General features: G+C 36.9%; 1 protein-coding gene across 1 annotated transcript in view; it reads left to right on the top strand.

Moving 5' to 3' along the window:
* Cpne8 (copine 8) overlaps window positions 1–16,389 on the top strand; it is a 185,674-nt gene that overhangs the window by 163,121 nt on the left and 6,164 nt on the right. Inside the window, exons 17-19 of the mRNA XM_036208782.1 lie at window positions 5,076–5,178; window positions 6,649–6,706; window positions 10,372–10,445. Of these exons, the coding sequence (XP_036064675.1) occupies window positions 5,076–5,178; window positions 6,649–6,706; window positions 10,372–10,445 (235 nt within the window). The remainder of the gene's footprint in view (window positions 1–5,075; window positions 5,179–6,648; window positions 6,707–10,371; window positions 10,446–16,389) is intronic.

The following is a 16,389-nucleotide window of genomic DNA, read 5'->3' as shown; positions in this document are numbered from 1 at the left end:
TTCTAAATCTCAAATATAGATGTCACTGTTGACTAAAGCTTTCAGATCCTTACAAAAAAGTTACAACCTAATAATTATTTATTCTTATACTTCAAATGGGAGAGAAAACAACCAAAGCTAGATTTCTATCACTTATCTCTTCTTCCTAAGACATTAGAAAGTTCTATCTGATGATCTTTTAATATAAATCTCTGAAATAAATGCTTTTTCCCATTTTCTTTATTTTAAAATTATATTTAATTTTAGTGCTAATATTGTATTAAGGCAGACAGTTTCTGGCTCATTTAAAATCATCATCCCAGAACTTCATCTGTAATATTCTATTTGTTTCTTTACCCAAAACAGCAGCATAATTAACATGTGCATACACTCTGTTTATATAGTTTCTTGAATATGTCATCTCTCATAAATGTATTTCAACAGTAGGCAGCAGCAGCCTCCCATATAAGAAGAAAACACTCTACAAGTAGACAAGGACTGACTTGGGCTTGGTATGGACTCAGTTGCTAGAGTACTTGTCTATCATAGATGAAGTCCTACATACATTCCCAGCACCCCATAAACTGAGTATGAGGTACATGCATGTAATCTCAACACCCAAGAGGTTAAGCAATAGGTTCAAAGGTTAAGGCCATCCCTGGCTGCATAGCAAGTTTGAGGCCATCTGAGATACATAACACCATATCTCAAAAGCAAAACAAAAAACCTATTTGTGCCTATGTCAGATCAAGTACAGATTCATATTTTTCTGTTTGCATATTTTATCCTTCAAGGTCTTTCCTGCATGAGTAAAATGTAAGCTGTTTGTTATATATCTATCAGCATTTTGAATTCTCTTTAAGAATAGCAATTTTGTGCACATCCTCACTTTTGATTGATGTCTCAGTATTAACTTGACTTTGAGATAATAATAATGGGTTGGCAAAAAAAATGTGAAATAGATAAAACACCAAGCCTCAGATTTGCAGCATTTATGGTTCTGTATTCATTTTGGAGACTGCACACACCCTGCTTCCAATTCCTTACATTTCCAGTGGTATCTATTCAGTATGATCAAGGGAATGTTTCAAACACTATAAAACTGCTTCTCATCTTCTGTTGATGCCTTATGTATATCTAAATTCAAGCAACCTAGCTTGACTTCCAGAGTTTCAGGGTCTAGCTACCACCCCACTCACCTAGCCCTGCTTCCATCCCAAGAACTGCTCTTGCGGCTTTGAGTCTGCCATCTCCTTCTCCACACTTGTTTATAAGTGAATACTAGTTTAACCTTGATCCTTTTCAACTTGGCATGTCTCCTTTTGCTTGATTGGTTTTTTTTTTTAACATTGAGAACATTCCATGATCTAGACGACCAGTTAAAATTAGTTTTAATGTGTTAGAAACTGACATTTTTATTTTGGAGTTTCTATAGTTAATTTCAAAATAATTTGAAGAGTGCATGATGTTTGATCTCTTCCATCTGTGTGATCAGTCAGTGAAATCATAACAGCAATCATTATTGATGCTATGACATCTCTGGCAGTAATCTCTGTGCTGCAGCATGGAATAATTCTTGTTCTTCACGGCAGTCCCATGAGGTGCCAGCATTGCCGCCATCACTATTTTTCTGGTGGATGCAGCATGCATGTGTCAAGTTACCATTAGTATGGACTAAAATTCAAACCATGATAGCCACACTCAAAGTCATTGTGTGGCTCTACCTTGTACCTTTGACTGTAATCTCTGCCATGAAGGTTAAAAACATGCAGAAGGCTTGAGAGATTGCTCAGTGGTTAAGGCACTCACTGCTCTTTCAGAGGACCTGGGTTTGATTCCTAACATGAGCATGGCAGCTCACAACCTTCTTTAGCCCCAATAGATCCAATGGCCTTTGCTAGTCTCCTCAGTGCGCAGATACACATGTAGACAAAACATCCACACACATAAAATAAATAAATAGAAATGGAAAGAGACAACAAAAAATAAACACAGAAGGCAACAAAACACCTCTGCGGGGTCTCTTGCTCATATCATTACACAGTTAGAAGCAGTTTGAGGTGGCAACTTCATAACAAATTTTCTTACCTTTGTGATGAAATGTTTAAATATGTGTCCCTTTGCTCAACATTAAGATGCACAATCCACTAAATGATAATCTAATTATTTAAATTACACATGTCTGAATTGGTTTCTTATCTTTTCTTTATTCCTCTGTGTTCCTGTGAGGAAATGCTACAAGAATACTTCACAAATCTGAGGAAACCATTTCTGGACCTTTCAGAAAAATATGCTAGGAACCATCTCAGAAATTCCAGGCAAATATATCTGAATTCTGCAACTCTGAGAAAGTTAACTTTTCTCCTCCATTTATCATAGTAATATTAACATATAAATTATAGATTGGCTATATTCCAGAATAGGTAGTGATCTGGCTTTTAATAAGAGTTTTAAATATGCAGTTCACTGGAAGTTCCATTAAGAAGGAAACTTCTGTAATATAATTTGATCTACAAGACTGTATCTCATTGACACTTCCTGATAGGAGCCTGGAGTGTGGCCTACTTCATACTTCCTGTAACATATTAATTATTTTGATCACAAGTATCATTAATAATTTTATGAAGAAGCTAAATTAAAAGAAATAGTAGTACAAGATTTATTTTTGTCTGAAATGTAGATTTACTCTCCAAGTAAATGATGCAATCATAGAGCAAATGCTTACAGAAATGGAATAGTTTGAAAACATTAATTTTCAGTGCTATAGTAATTAAGCTCTAAAATAGATCAGTCAGCTCTTATGCAAAATGCAATTTACAATAATTTTTAAGTATATGAAGCCTTACAAACATACTTTTATAGCATTAGTTATGAAGCATTATTAAAAATTTCTAAAATTATAAGCTGCTAGGTTTCTAAGAATTTTTAAGATGAGCGAGAAACTCCAGAGAAATTTTAGGTTTGTTGTGATCTGCTTCAGTGCCCATCTCCTTCCCAACACACTGTGAACACAGCCTCTCTTCTGTGGCATGAGATCGAGACTGCTAAGCCATTCAAGGTGGGAGTTTTCATTCACAACACTCAACTTCTGTGATATGCTGGAAATCTTCTATTTTTAGCAATTTTGCTTTGTCTAAAATAGCATGAAGGTAATGCTTGTGTGCTTCTAAGTGCTTTCCTATTGCTATTTTTAGTCTTATATTAATCACACAATATATAAAAACCCTTCGTTGAATTATAGTCAGTAATAGATGCTTTGTCCTTTTTAAAAAAATGACTGTTCAGATATTTAAAAAATGAACAGCTAGAAATTGCAAGATTGCTTTCTTTGAAAGTGAAAAGGATAATGGGTATCTCTGCTTGGGGTTGTTCCTCAATGATTGTATAGCTGTCACATTCATATGGACTCCTTGGTGTTCAGGTTTAATAGTTTTGTGGTGTCATTGTGGAACTAATCCAAGCATCGCTTCAACATGGGTAAGCAAATGAGCCATGTCAATGGCCATCTTACCAATAGTATGAATACATACTAGTTTCTTTTGTACCTCAGAAACTTGCAAATATTTTTATCCATGTGATTTCTAAATCTACTTCAATATGATATATCGTTTGTACCCAACCTGTTCAAACAGGATCAGTTAGGATCTTTCATGTTAGGATCAATTTCTTTAGCTGGTCAATACAACTTTTTTTAAATCATTTTTTTTTCTGTGATCTGATTGATAGTTTTAGAGATGCTATGACCTTCTTGTTTCCTGTCCTGTCTCCTAAGAAATGTGGAAGACTCACTCATCACTGGACATAAACTAGCTTATGTGGCCAGCTTTAGGCCAGTGAGAGACCCAGCACATGTAAGCCAACATGACATCTCTCTGTCTCTCTCTGTCTCTCTCTGTCTCTCTCTCTCTCACACACACACACACACAAACATGCACATGTACATACACATATATACACAAGCATACATGCTCACACACCACATATACATACTTGTTCATGCACACTCACACAAACCCTTAGAAATGTGAATATATCATCTCTTTGCTTTTATTATTGAGGTAAAATCACTATAATTTATAAAAGGATTGTTTCAGTGTGTACATGCCAGCAGTGTTTAGTATACTAAACAGTGATATGCAACATTGCCTTTGTAGAGTACAAAAATAAGAATTATTTAATCATCACTTAATTTACAGAACCCTGTTTTATATTGAGTAACATACATATAATTTATTCATATAATAACATAAAGACATAAATATGACTATCTCAATTTTCAAGGTAAGAAAATCACATTCTGATGACTTAAATAATTTTTGAAGGGCTTACTCATACATAATAAGTTGCTGTTAGAACAGCTCTTTTTTTAAACAGAAATCTCTGTTCTGGCAAATTTTGTTAGCAAAAAACTTCTAAGAAAGCTAACTATTTCTCTGTCCTGGAAGGCACTAACACTGCAATTAATCTGGTTGGTTATTTCAGAAAAATATGTACTTAAGTTTGTATAGAGGAGGCTTCTGGTATATGTGTAAATATTTTCTCAATATTAGAAGGCTTGTTGGTTATGCCTTGTGGCACTCTGTGAACAACAACAATAACAAAAAGAAAGAAATAAAAAGGAAAGGAAAGGACATGACTACTCCTAGGTATGGTGGAGGAGAAAGTTTATTGTAGATGTGTGGGAGAGCATAGCCAGAGACAGGGACATCTGGGAGAGTCCAGAGTGGACATGACCAGACTAAGCTGGCCCATGTGGAAGAGACGGGGAGGGAGCAGGGAGCCACATGCAGAAGTCAGGAGGTCAAAGGTGCAAGAGGGGAAGGCTAATCAAAATGTTTGGATTATATAGGGAAGAGCCTCTGGGGGAAGGGCAGCCCAGCCCCTGGGCTGGAGAGTTCAAAGTATCCTGAACTAGGGTTACCCCAGCCATACCAAGTATAAGGTAGGAACTGAGGGATGCTGGAAGAACATCAGGTCTGCTTTGATATGATAATAGGTACCTCAGGCATTTGTCCCAGGTTCCAAACTTAGCACTCGGCATCCCTCTTCTGGAATCCCTCCTTGCATGCTGTTCTTACTTTCCTGTTCTTTTTCAGGTACGCATCTTCTGTAAAAGATGGCTCCCAGTATTTTGTTCTCCTGATTGTGACGGATGGTGTGATCTCAGATATGGCTCAAACTAAAGAATCCATAGTTAATGTAAGTAGGGCCAGGGTCTCAGTGACACCGCAGGTTGAGAACAAAATCTATTTTAGGTGACTGCATGGAAAAACAGAATGGCCACACCATTGCAGCTGATCTCATCCTGAGCATATCCAGAATATGCATTTTGCATTTGCAAAATAAGGACTGGGAGATGGAGATTACCTTCACATATACATGGTTTATTTGGTTTTCAAACAATAGACTAGTTTGTACTCATGTACACTCTTAAGACTAGGACATATCATGTCCTAACATTCCAGTTCTGTGAGAATGAGCTGGTCAATCTCTACTTCTACAAAGTAAAGTACTTCTGTAAAGCCATCCTGTGCATCACAACCCCAGTTGTATGTTTTGTTTGTTCATGATTTTATTATCTTCTTTTGAAAATTAACTATAAAATCTATGTTTACCTGATGGTGATCTACTAATTATACCTGTTTTACCAATCATTTCTATGCCTAAGCTTGGCATTACTTGGCATAGAGTAATATTTAATTAAGAATGAGTTGAGTGGATGGGTTTATTTGTCAAGCCTCACAATTTTAGTAACAGAAAATATTGTTAGTTATTTAGTATGAGAAAAAAATAAATACATGTAGAGAATGCTCAAGTGATTCATGGATTATTTTTCATTTTGGGACAACCCCATTTCTTTATATATCTTGTTTTTATCCTGACCCTTGGATTTCTGTTTCCTTTCTGTTTAATACTATTTGCACTTAACAAAGTGACTTAGTAACTCATGATTAACTAAAATGAGACAACGCACTAAGAAAGAGATACGGGTAGCTCGTTGACTTCCAGCGCCAGATGTTCTCACTTTATAGAATGCGAATCTGTTGCATTTTTTAAAATTTATATTTATTTATTTTTGTGTATGTGTGTGGCCAGTCATTTAGGATGCACATGTGAAAGTTAGAGAACAACCTGAAGGAGTCATATGGGTGGGTCCCTTGGTTCATCACATCATCACAATTGGTCATAAAAGCCTTTACCTTCTGAGGCATCTCCCCAGCTCCATTTAATGACTTTAAATAGAGTATTATTTAAGTACTTCCAATGATGAAAACCATGCTGCAGCATCAAATATTCAGTCTCAACAGTTCACAGATATCTAATGCATAAACAAGTCATGTTAAACTTACCTTAGCAGCCATTTGTTTGTACTTGCTAATTCATTGTGAGAATAATTTCTGATAATAATTCACTGTGATAATGACTTAATTTTGAGCTTGTGATCAAAAGCTATCTTCATGAACATCTGTGCAAATGTCAGAGAAAATCAGGAAATCATTTTCTTTTTGTCTTTAAGTTCTAAAAAAAAATTATTAGAATTTCAAGGACTTGTAAATAAAAGGAAAAAAATAGCCAGATCCAAAGTCTGTAAAATGTTTATATGTGCTTTCATTTTTCTTGGGAACAAAATGTCTTAATTGAAATCTAATTGTGTTATTCTTCCTAAAGGCCTCGAAGCTTCCAATGTCAATAATTATAGTAGGTGTTGGACCTGCAGAATTTGATGGTAAGTAGCATGGTATTATGGTGCTACTACATTTCTACTGGCCTAAACTGTGTAAAAGAGCGGGATTGAATTTGTGTATAATTTCATTGCAGACGTATATAGCTCACACTCAAATTAAAAGACTGTCATTGGGTAAGACACCCTCCCTCCAGCTTATACATTAATTGAACATGCACCTTTGCCATTTCATTAGAGTTTGCATCTTGAAACAATATGTAAGACTGACAGAGTACTAAATTGAGATTTGGTTCCTAAGGCAAAGAACACTCCAGGGAAGCACACTGTGGGGGAAGAGTGTCAACAGCTTTTAAAGAACAGTCCTAAATTAATGAATCATTAAGTTGTGAGCGGAAATATTAAGAGAAGCACAATATGCTAATTGAATGTGATTCCGGCTTCTGGCTAGTTGATAGCATTAGCTTTATAAACAAGGAGCTCCTTCACAGGAAAGAACAATAACAAGGGGACTGAGCTGACCGCATAGATGATATTGGACAGGCTGACGGGGGCTCAGCATTTTCAAAGGCCAGTTAAGTGACAGCTTTGTATGTAACGAGTGACCTGAGTAAAGTTCTTTGAAGATAGTTTGCTCCTGGTCACCTGGCTAATTCCTTCTCATGAATGCCACTGAACTGCAATTGAGTGGCAACTTTCGCATTTACATGGTTAGTTATTTTTACTAACAGCGGCCATGTATTTAGCTTGAGACATGGCCTTCCTGTTTCTATGAAGTGTCTTAGTTCTGACTGCTGCACCTTCTGCTACTGTTTTCTCTGGCCATTCGCATCTGTCCAACTGTGGACATGAGCCACTTCCTTATGGAGTTGCATACAAACACTAAGACATCTTCTTCATGCTCTGACTCATGATAATCTGCATTGGCTAGTGATGACAGATTGTGGTTGCCCAAACATATCACTGCAAGATAAAATAGCTCATACATTCTCCTTCGGTACTTGTTTTTTCCTCTGTTGACCACTCATGAGTACTTTACAGTCTGGCAGCACCCCCTAGAAGTCACGTTGGTCAGTTTTTGTTCTGTGAGAGCCCATTACGTGATACAGAGTGCAAAGCCACTGGTCACTGCTGCTGTAAATTTCTGCCTATGTCCTTCTGTGCAGATCAGCACACTTGTACTTAGACCCTGCCTTTGCCACAAAGCCAAGGCTATGTATTTTCTCTATTTCTTTTTTTTCCAGTGAATTTATAGGGAGCTGAGCAACGATAATTCATCATTTCTTTACTAGATGTTCTGAAGCAAAATATACAGGAATCCGTCAGACCAAGATACCAATTTCTTAACAGAGTGTAGTTAAGAATACATTCTAACCCAGTGGTTCTCAACCTATGAGTTGGGACCCCTTTGGGGGTGGAATGTCCCTTTCACAGGGGTTGCATATCACGTATCCTACATTCAGATGTTTATGTTATGGTTCATAACAATAGCAAAATTACAGTGATAAAGTAACAATGAAAATAATTTTATGGTTAAGGGTCACCACAACATCAGGAACTATAAAGGGTTGCAGCATTAGGAAGGTAGAGGACCACTGCTTTAACCTGTGGGTGGGGCTAGACTCCCAACTCCTTGACATTTCCCATGCTCTTTTAGGCTTCCCTGATAGGTTTCCTTGGAGCACTGCATTCAGTCTGAGACAAGCAGCATCTGCTCTGAGAGGAACATGCGTCCTGTGGTCCAGCTCCCTTGGGGTGTTGTGAGGAAGTGAGTGAGGAGTGTAGACAGAAAGGGAACTTGCCTTCCCAGTAGACTCCCCAACTCCTAGAAATTAGAGTGACATTATTCTCTGGAAAAAAAATGTAAGTCTGGAGTTAGGGCCCTGTGATGCCTAGTTTCTATTTTCCATCACTGACATTTCAATGGGATAGAGATGTTTCCTGGCCCACTTCTTTTTTTAAAAAAATGATTATCTGGCTAGGATACAATACATGCCTCTCTAACATAGTTTTTTTTCTTTCCTATCAAATCTGTTTCTCCCCTTAACTCCATGACTAAGGAGTAGAAGAAAATTGCTGGCGGATGAGATAGAAAAATCTCTGGCATACAAATTGCTGTTCTCTTGTCAAAAGTCTTCCTTTTGTGCTTCCAAAAAAAGTTGAATTAATGCAGCAGCTGCTTTGATGTAAGCTGGGCATAAGGGATGTGAGTTCACCACTCATCCTGCTTCCAATAGCTAGAGAGAAGCACAGGATTGTCCCCCTGGGGCACAATCACTGCCCCTTGGACCAGATAGTCAGAAAACCTGCAGAGTGGATATGATCCCTCCATCATTATCATCTTGCTTCTATTGCTCTCCGAAGCTTGCCTTCAAGTTCATGCTGTCTACAACCTTTAAACTTTAAGCATACTGAAGAGTGGGAGGTAATATCTAGAGCCTCTCCTGTATGCAAGATTATTCATTTTCTCCCTCGATGGTAATGAGGTGCAATAGAGATTGTAGAGATAATAAAGACAATGTCTCTGTTGCACCTGAGTCTTGTTCCCATTTTAGAGAGCGTGCAGGGGAATTGTTGCAGTTTTTGAGCATAGCATGTCACCTACAATGTACAATTATATCTTGAAGTAATAGGAAAATTGCAAAAGCAAACCCAGAGGGTAACAGGAATCATTTGTTTCAAATATGTGAGCATACATACATACCGTTTAAAGTCCTAAGAATAAGGCACTGGCCTTGTTATTGTTAGAACATACATTTTGTAAAATTATGGCATATATTGTGTATGCAGGCAAATCTGTTAATCATATTTACCAGTAATGTTTCAGCCAAAACATTGACTCATGAACATGTGTAGGAAGACAAATTTGAAAACAGTGTTTTCTAACGCAAACACATTTCAGCGACGGAAGAAAGGGGTGCAGGATGAAGACTGTGCTCCAGCTGAGCAGTGCTTTACGTTTTGGGGCCTCTTTCGGGTATGCAAAATGAATTTTCAGTGAAAGAATTACACTTTAAGCAAAGCCAGTTCCCTCATACAATTAATCATTTAGAGAATTCTCACAGCAAAACCTAATAAACTCTGGGAAATGTTTCTAATTGCAGCATCAGATATCACCAGCTGCTTTGTTCGGACAGTATTTCTGAATACCAGCTGTTGCAGGCAGTGTTGAAATGAATTCTCAACTGACAGAATTACCATACTTCACAAAAATCATACTTTATTAAGGACTAAATAAATACCACTTTGTTTTGCAATGGTCTGTGAAGGAAAACTTGGGCAGTGTAGACCTTGTAATGTCAGCAAGAATGAGGTTCAACTTGAAGATGATAATTGTTGCTCTTCCTTAAATTAGAAAGAAACACATTAAAATGGATGGGTTAATATGCCATGCCCATTCAGTCATTTAAGCATGTAACCCAGATTTAGATCCGATAGGATGGTAAAAGGAGGGAAAGATGGGCTCAGAGAATGCTCCACAATGCTTGACTCTGGCTGACTTCCAGAGGGTCATTCACTCTCACAGCTTCTTTTAGCTGAAGATTGTGTACTCCATCAGGCTGTTTGGAGAAAACGATGAAAGAAGACTGCAGCTGCCTTCCTGTAACTCCAGTGGGTGCACTATTGCACGCATACATAGTGATGTCTTAGTTCACTCAGTCTTATTTCAGCACATTGTATTCAATTAATGACTTCATTTCATTTTCAAGCAATGGTTGAATTGGATGGAGATGATGTAAGAGTTTCCTCCAGAGGGAAATACGCTGAAAGGGACATTGTACAGGTAAGGATTTTAATAAACATTATCTGTTTCCTTCTTTGTGAAGACCCTGTTTCTACCTGATGCATAAAAAAGCAACTTAAATTGCAGTCAGGAGCTCTGGATTCTGTTAGTTTAGTTGACCCCTTCTCCATACAATGTAACTTAAGTAACAGGGATTAAAGTCTGCATGGAATTGCTTTTCCCTTTGTCTCACACTCACTATAAGTAAAGTGCAAGTTTCAGTGCTTGTCATTTCCTAGTTTAGTCTTATGAGAAATTATCACTGTGATTGTTTGTAAAATTAGAAGCTAGAAATATAATGGACTTTTTAATCAGTTCAATTATTAGTCCTCACATAAACTAAACATATTCTAAAACAAATGATTGATACAAAAATAATAAGTGACTTAATGCAACAAACAAAAAATTATAACTAGTGCCAGAATCTCAACAGATTATGGTTGGAAAAATGAAAACTTGTATCCTAAAACTATATATAATAAATAAACTATACATACATTTTATTATTTATTATTACATGGTGCATAAATTATATACTACCTATACTTTTTATATATAGAAAATTTTTGAGAAGAATACTTGGCTAAATTTGAAGAGCCGCCTGCTATTTGAGGAGCAATAAGAAAAAATCAGTTAAAATTTGTCACCAAAAGCAGGGAGTTAATTCAACCACATCTATGCATGTTTTACTTAGAATGTGTATCTTTTAAGAAGCAAAAAAAAAGAAGGAAAAAGTCTATTATACATACATTTTTAATAGGAAGCAGTCAACGGTCTTAGTAACACTTAAGGACATGATATGCCCACTTTAGGGGCACAAACAATGGGCATCAATATTATTTCCAAATAATCTCCTATATGTACTCCTAATATAACTACTGTAAGAATATAATTTAGAATCCTACAGAATTGGGTTCAAATTCTAATTTGTGATAAGTTGGACAAACTTTTCAATGTTCTGAGAGACAAGCAGCTTTATGAAGTAAAGTGAGGCAACCAATATTTATTTTATAAAATATGTCCCAGAAGTATAGCTCAGTAGTAGCCAGGAAAATACTGGTTAGAATAACTGAGGCTGGGGGGATGCCCTAAGTTGATAGATGAAAGGATCACAGTATAACTCTGTGGTAGAGCATTTGCATCCTAAGCGCTGTTGAGTATCATCTCCAGCACTACAATACAGAGATAATAATATTAAAAAAGATTATAAGCTACTCTTCCAAAATCAATAAAATTATCTTTTAACACAGAAACAATTTTATAGCAATTACTTGAAAAGATAGATAAATATGACTTAAACATCTCTACAAGGCATAATGTAAAAAGCACCAACACATGCAGTAAATGATTCAGCTAAAAGTAGCTGAGAAAGAGGCCATGGGGATGTCATCTATTTAAGTGTGTCCTGGTGCTCATTTCCATAATTAGACACATAATTATTCACCTTAACCTCATCACCATAATTATGGGTCCAAGTAAGTTTACTTTATCTAAAAGATCCACATAATGTCCTGCCCACACTTTGCAAAAAATCAAATTACTGAAAGGAAACCCATGAGAAGGACTTCAGAATGCGCTCTGTTGCTATGACGATGCTTCTTTATAAAAATAACAGAGGACTCATGGCTCATTCCATCCAAACAAAGATTTAAGGGAAATAGCATAACTCTATCCCCAGGGAATCAAGGTTGCTCACATCACCAAGACTTCTTTTCAAAGGACCATGGCCCTGTACTATTACCACAAAACCATGCATATTGACATTTGTGGAAACAAGAATCATCTCATCTCTCAATGAATTGATGGCATTAGGAAATATACTGAGATAGGAACCAGAATGTCCATGAATGCACAGTCTCCCACTCCAATCTTGACCAAGTCAGTACACTGTCTTAGCCTCTTATTGATTGTAGAAACCAAGGCCTTTCGTTCTTGTTTTACTCTGATGTTATAGAAGGCAGAAAAACTCTTTGTTGCCCATTGGCATAAGTTTATACAGATGCAAGCTAACATATATAGGGACATTTCCTCTTCTTGGATGTGCTGGTCTTGGAGGCAAGTCTCTCCTGACTATGGCACTGGGGTCCACAGAGAATTCAAACACACCTAGAGATACAGGGAAGCCTTTGGGTTTCTGTCTCATAAGCCCCAACTGAAAAGATGAAGGAGTTTTACAGATATGATACAGGAAATTGACATGTACCAGAGAATTAATAGCCCCTGGATGACAACATCCTGTCTTTCATCCCTGTGTTCAAGGGGACTTGACATACTTTTCTAATTTCATAGAGAAGTTCCTAAATTCACCCTTGCAAAATGTGAGCAACTTGGCCATTTACATCCCCATCATGTCCATGAATCACCTCTCCCTTATCTCATTAGGGGCCTGCCATCAAAATTCTCCATGTTCTGCTGAAATATTTGTAGATTAGCCATTTTCAAGAATGTAAACGTTCTTAAGTGTTACAGACAGTAGGGCAATATTGTGTATATTCCAGTGTTCAGAAAATATATCTGAACAAGCAAGTAAAATTGCATTAGAAAACAGAAGAGAGGCCTTATGAACACTGGTTTTCTGCAATCTGTTTCACTTTGAAGCTAATCAAGTTATTAAATACGTCACTACTGAATCCCCAAGTTTCTCATGTTGGAAAAATAAAAACTGTAGCTTGTAGAATGTAATTGGGAGCAGTAGGTTGAGTTTTCCTTTTGCTGTCAAGTATTGAGGAGCTTTTCTGCAATTGCACAGGATGATATTTGAGTCTGTCATATGCTGTATGTGCTAGGCAGGCTAAGAGCAGTAGCAATCCATCACCGACCCCTTCATTAACATTATGACAGATACTTGTTTACTTTATTTTTAAAAAGTAAAGCTCAGTTCAGTTCCTCTTGCCCATAATCCCCAACTAATGAAAAGTGGAAGCTAGAAGCTAGATGCAATCCTAAAATGTCATAGAAAACTCTTTACGGGCCATCTGGACCACTTAAACATCTCTACAGCCTCACTCCAGTTTTCCTCTTTTACTAAACACACTCAAATGTACACTCTATCTGTAATTACCACACATAGTTTCATGATGCTTACTTCTAGTTAACCTTGTCATCTACCCTGGTCACACTTCGTTGGTGCAGGCAGAAGTCTTTCATCTTGAATTGGGGCCCTTTCCTCTTTCTGTAACTATGTATGTACCCTTATCATAATGTATAAAAGAACTGTGATCTGAGATGAAGAGTTAAGTAAGCTGCACAGTATTTTGACTACAAATCAAGTTCTGATTCCAAAAACTCACCTTCTATTACAGTAAATCCTCCCTACTTGATGTAAAATTCTAAAGATGATCAGAATCTAGCCATCTTCCTCTATGACTATAAAATCTGGCATGTCAGAGTCAAGTCTAATAATGACTGGCAATGGACATTATCTGGCCTTGCCAAGTTAAACTTTCTAAGCTTCAGTTTCCTCTTAAATCAAGTCAAAATATGGATAAGATAACTATTAAATTAAACAAGATACTATATTTAGTCCCTATTGCTCAGCAATAGCACATTAATATCAATGTTGGTAGTTGTCAATTACTATCCCAGCACCATCTGGTGGGAAGGCATTTTGCATGTCTTTATTTTATAGTAGCCATACCTTGATTTGATCATCTCATGTATGATTATGCCCCGTTGCCTGAAGCTCCAATCTTGTATTTGCACGCTGAATTCCTGTGGTGTTTATTTTCTGGGGTCAGTACATGCAAGGTGTGTGTGTTTATTGTACTATAGATTGGCCATTGTGTTTAAAGCAATACCATTCTTCCTGGCTGCATGCAGCTGCTGGCCAGCCTATCATTTCCTTAAAAATTACATTTAAATTATATTTTCCATTAAGAGGAGAATAATAGCCTTGAAGTCTTAGACTTGGAAATTCACTAATGGGGTTCTGCACAGTAGGAACAATCAAACACGATTGAGTGAACAGCAACTAAAAGCCAATTTGCCCAAACACATTCGAATTTGTTTTCATAAATAGGCAAAACCATCCATCAGAGCAGCCATGAAGAATGTCCCTTTACACAGAAGTTTAGGGGAAGAGCTCAAAGAATACGTGGAACACCACTCATGCTATGTTTTCTATAGAACAGAACACGTCCACTATATTCATTATATGAATACGTTACATTAGTGCACTGCAAATATTACTTTCTTCTTAATGTGACTATTTAAGAGTTTGAGTTCAGTGATGGCAGTGTGCCCTCACCACATGTGGGGATTGGTATTTGTTTATTTTTTTAACCAAATATCCCTAGCTGCAGCATTTGAAAATGGAAGGCTAAGTGAGAAAGCAGAGGGTGATCTGAGTGATCAAATGTCAGGTTAGGAGGATGTGTGCCAAATGACTACTAAAGGATGTTTTGTTCAGAAAACTGTCAAGCTGATGGAACCAGAGGGGATGACAGTGAGGAGTCCTTGGCATTTCCCCACTCATTGGTAGAATGCCTGGTGGCAGGGCTGAAGAATGAATGGCACTCAGGGAAAATTTTAGATAATTCAGCATCAGCAAGTAGAAAGTTCTCAATGTTTTCTATTCCCAACCTATTCCTATGATAAGTAAAACCCTGTAGATAACAGTGACTCTCTCTGACAGGGTTCCTTTTCTTGTTGTACTGTCCATGATTTATAAAGAGGCACAGAAGATGAAAAGAACTCTGGGTATTGTGACTTTAGTTTTGATACTTCTAGAGTACAGAAAAATTCCCCCAAATTAATTATAATGTATTTCCATTAAGAAAGTATGAGCCAGATCTATCTCTTCTCTGTCTCTCATTATAAAATAAACAGACCTCTGAGGGAGAATAATAAAATACACTATACTATACTAGATTGTATAATAAAACTACAATTAAACAAAAACAGAGACATCAGAGTAGCCTAAAACAAGCAAGCCAAAAGGGAAGAGCCCAAGAAAATGCACAAGAAGTAAATATAGATGCAGAGACCCACTTTTTTGCACACTCAGGAATCCCATGAAAATACAAAACTAGAAACCATAATGTATATATATGAAAAGGACCTGTAGAGTTAAAAATTAGATAAATAAATATTAAAATAAAAAAGATAAAATTAAAAGAAAAAATGCCCTAGCATGACGTAATGAGACAAATAACCCCCAAAGATGCCTTTGAGCGGCTTTTCTGTTAGCCATCTACTGCTGAGCATGCAGCCTTCACTTAAGAGCAGTTTGTTTCCCCAGTGAGATTCCCTGGGAGAAAACGAAGTTTTCATTTGCAAGTGGTTGTCCACTGAGGATCGCTTCTAGGTTAGGGATGGAGGCATTGGTCCACTTCTTTCTGTTCTAGGACACCACCTGGTGCAGACCCATGTAAGCCCTTCTTCATGCTGCCTCAGCCTCTGTGAGTTCATGGGGGGAGAAGATGAATGGGGAAACAGTAATCATGATACATTATATGAGGAATAATTAATTTTCAATAAAATAAAATTAAGAAGCAATGCCAATAAAGCATGTTATGCATTAAGTTGCATGTAGATCTTCACTGACATAACAAATAGAGCATGCATAAGGAAGTCCCATGCTAGGAAAAATGTACTTTTATTTTAAAAACAAAAAGAAAGAATGAAAGAAAGAAAGGCATAAGCCTATATAGCGCTTACTAAAAAAGTTTAAAAAGTTAAAAAAAAACAGTAAATTCTTAGAACTACTAATTTAGATTAAATGGGAGAAAAACAGAACTTGTTTCTTTATACCTCTAAGTTTTGTTTACAATGCCATCTTGCCTCTAGTGAAGTACTGTGACTTTGCAAAGTTCATACCTTCCCTATTCTTTTCCTACCTGAAGACTGTACACACTGTGAGCTTTCTTCTTCCCTGGCTTAGCTGCCTTCAGGGGTGAGTGATCATTTTACCTGCCATCACACATCTAAAAGCTGATCTGTTATC

Source organism: Onychomys torridus, chromosome 16 (assembly GCF_903995425.1).
Source record: "Onychomys torridus chromosome 16, mOncTor1.1, whole genome shotgun sequence".
Taxonomy (NCBI): Eukaryota; Metazoa; Chordata; class Mammalia; order Rodentia; family Cricetidae; genus Onychomys; species Onychomys torridus.
The sequence above is the reverse complement of the archived record's forward strand: the minus strand, read 5'-3'. Positions and strand labels throughout refer to the sequence as shown.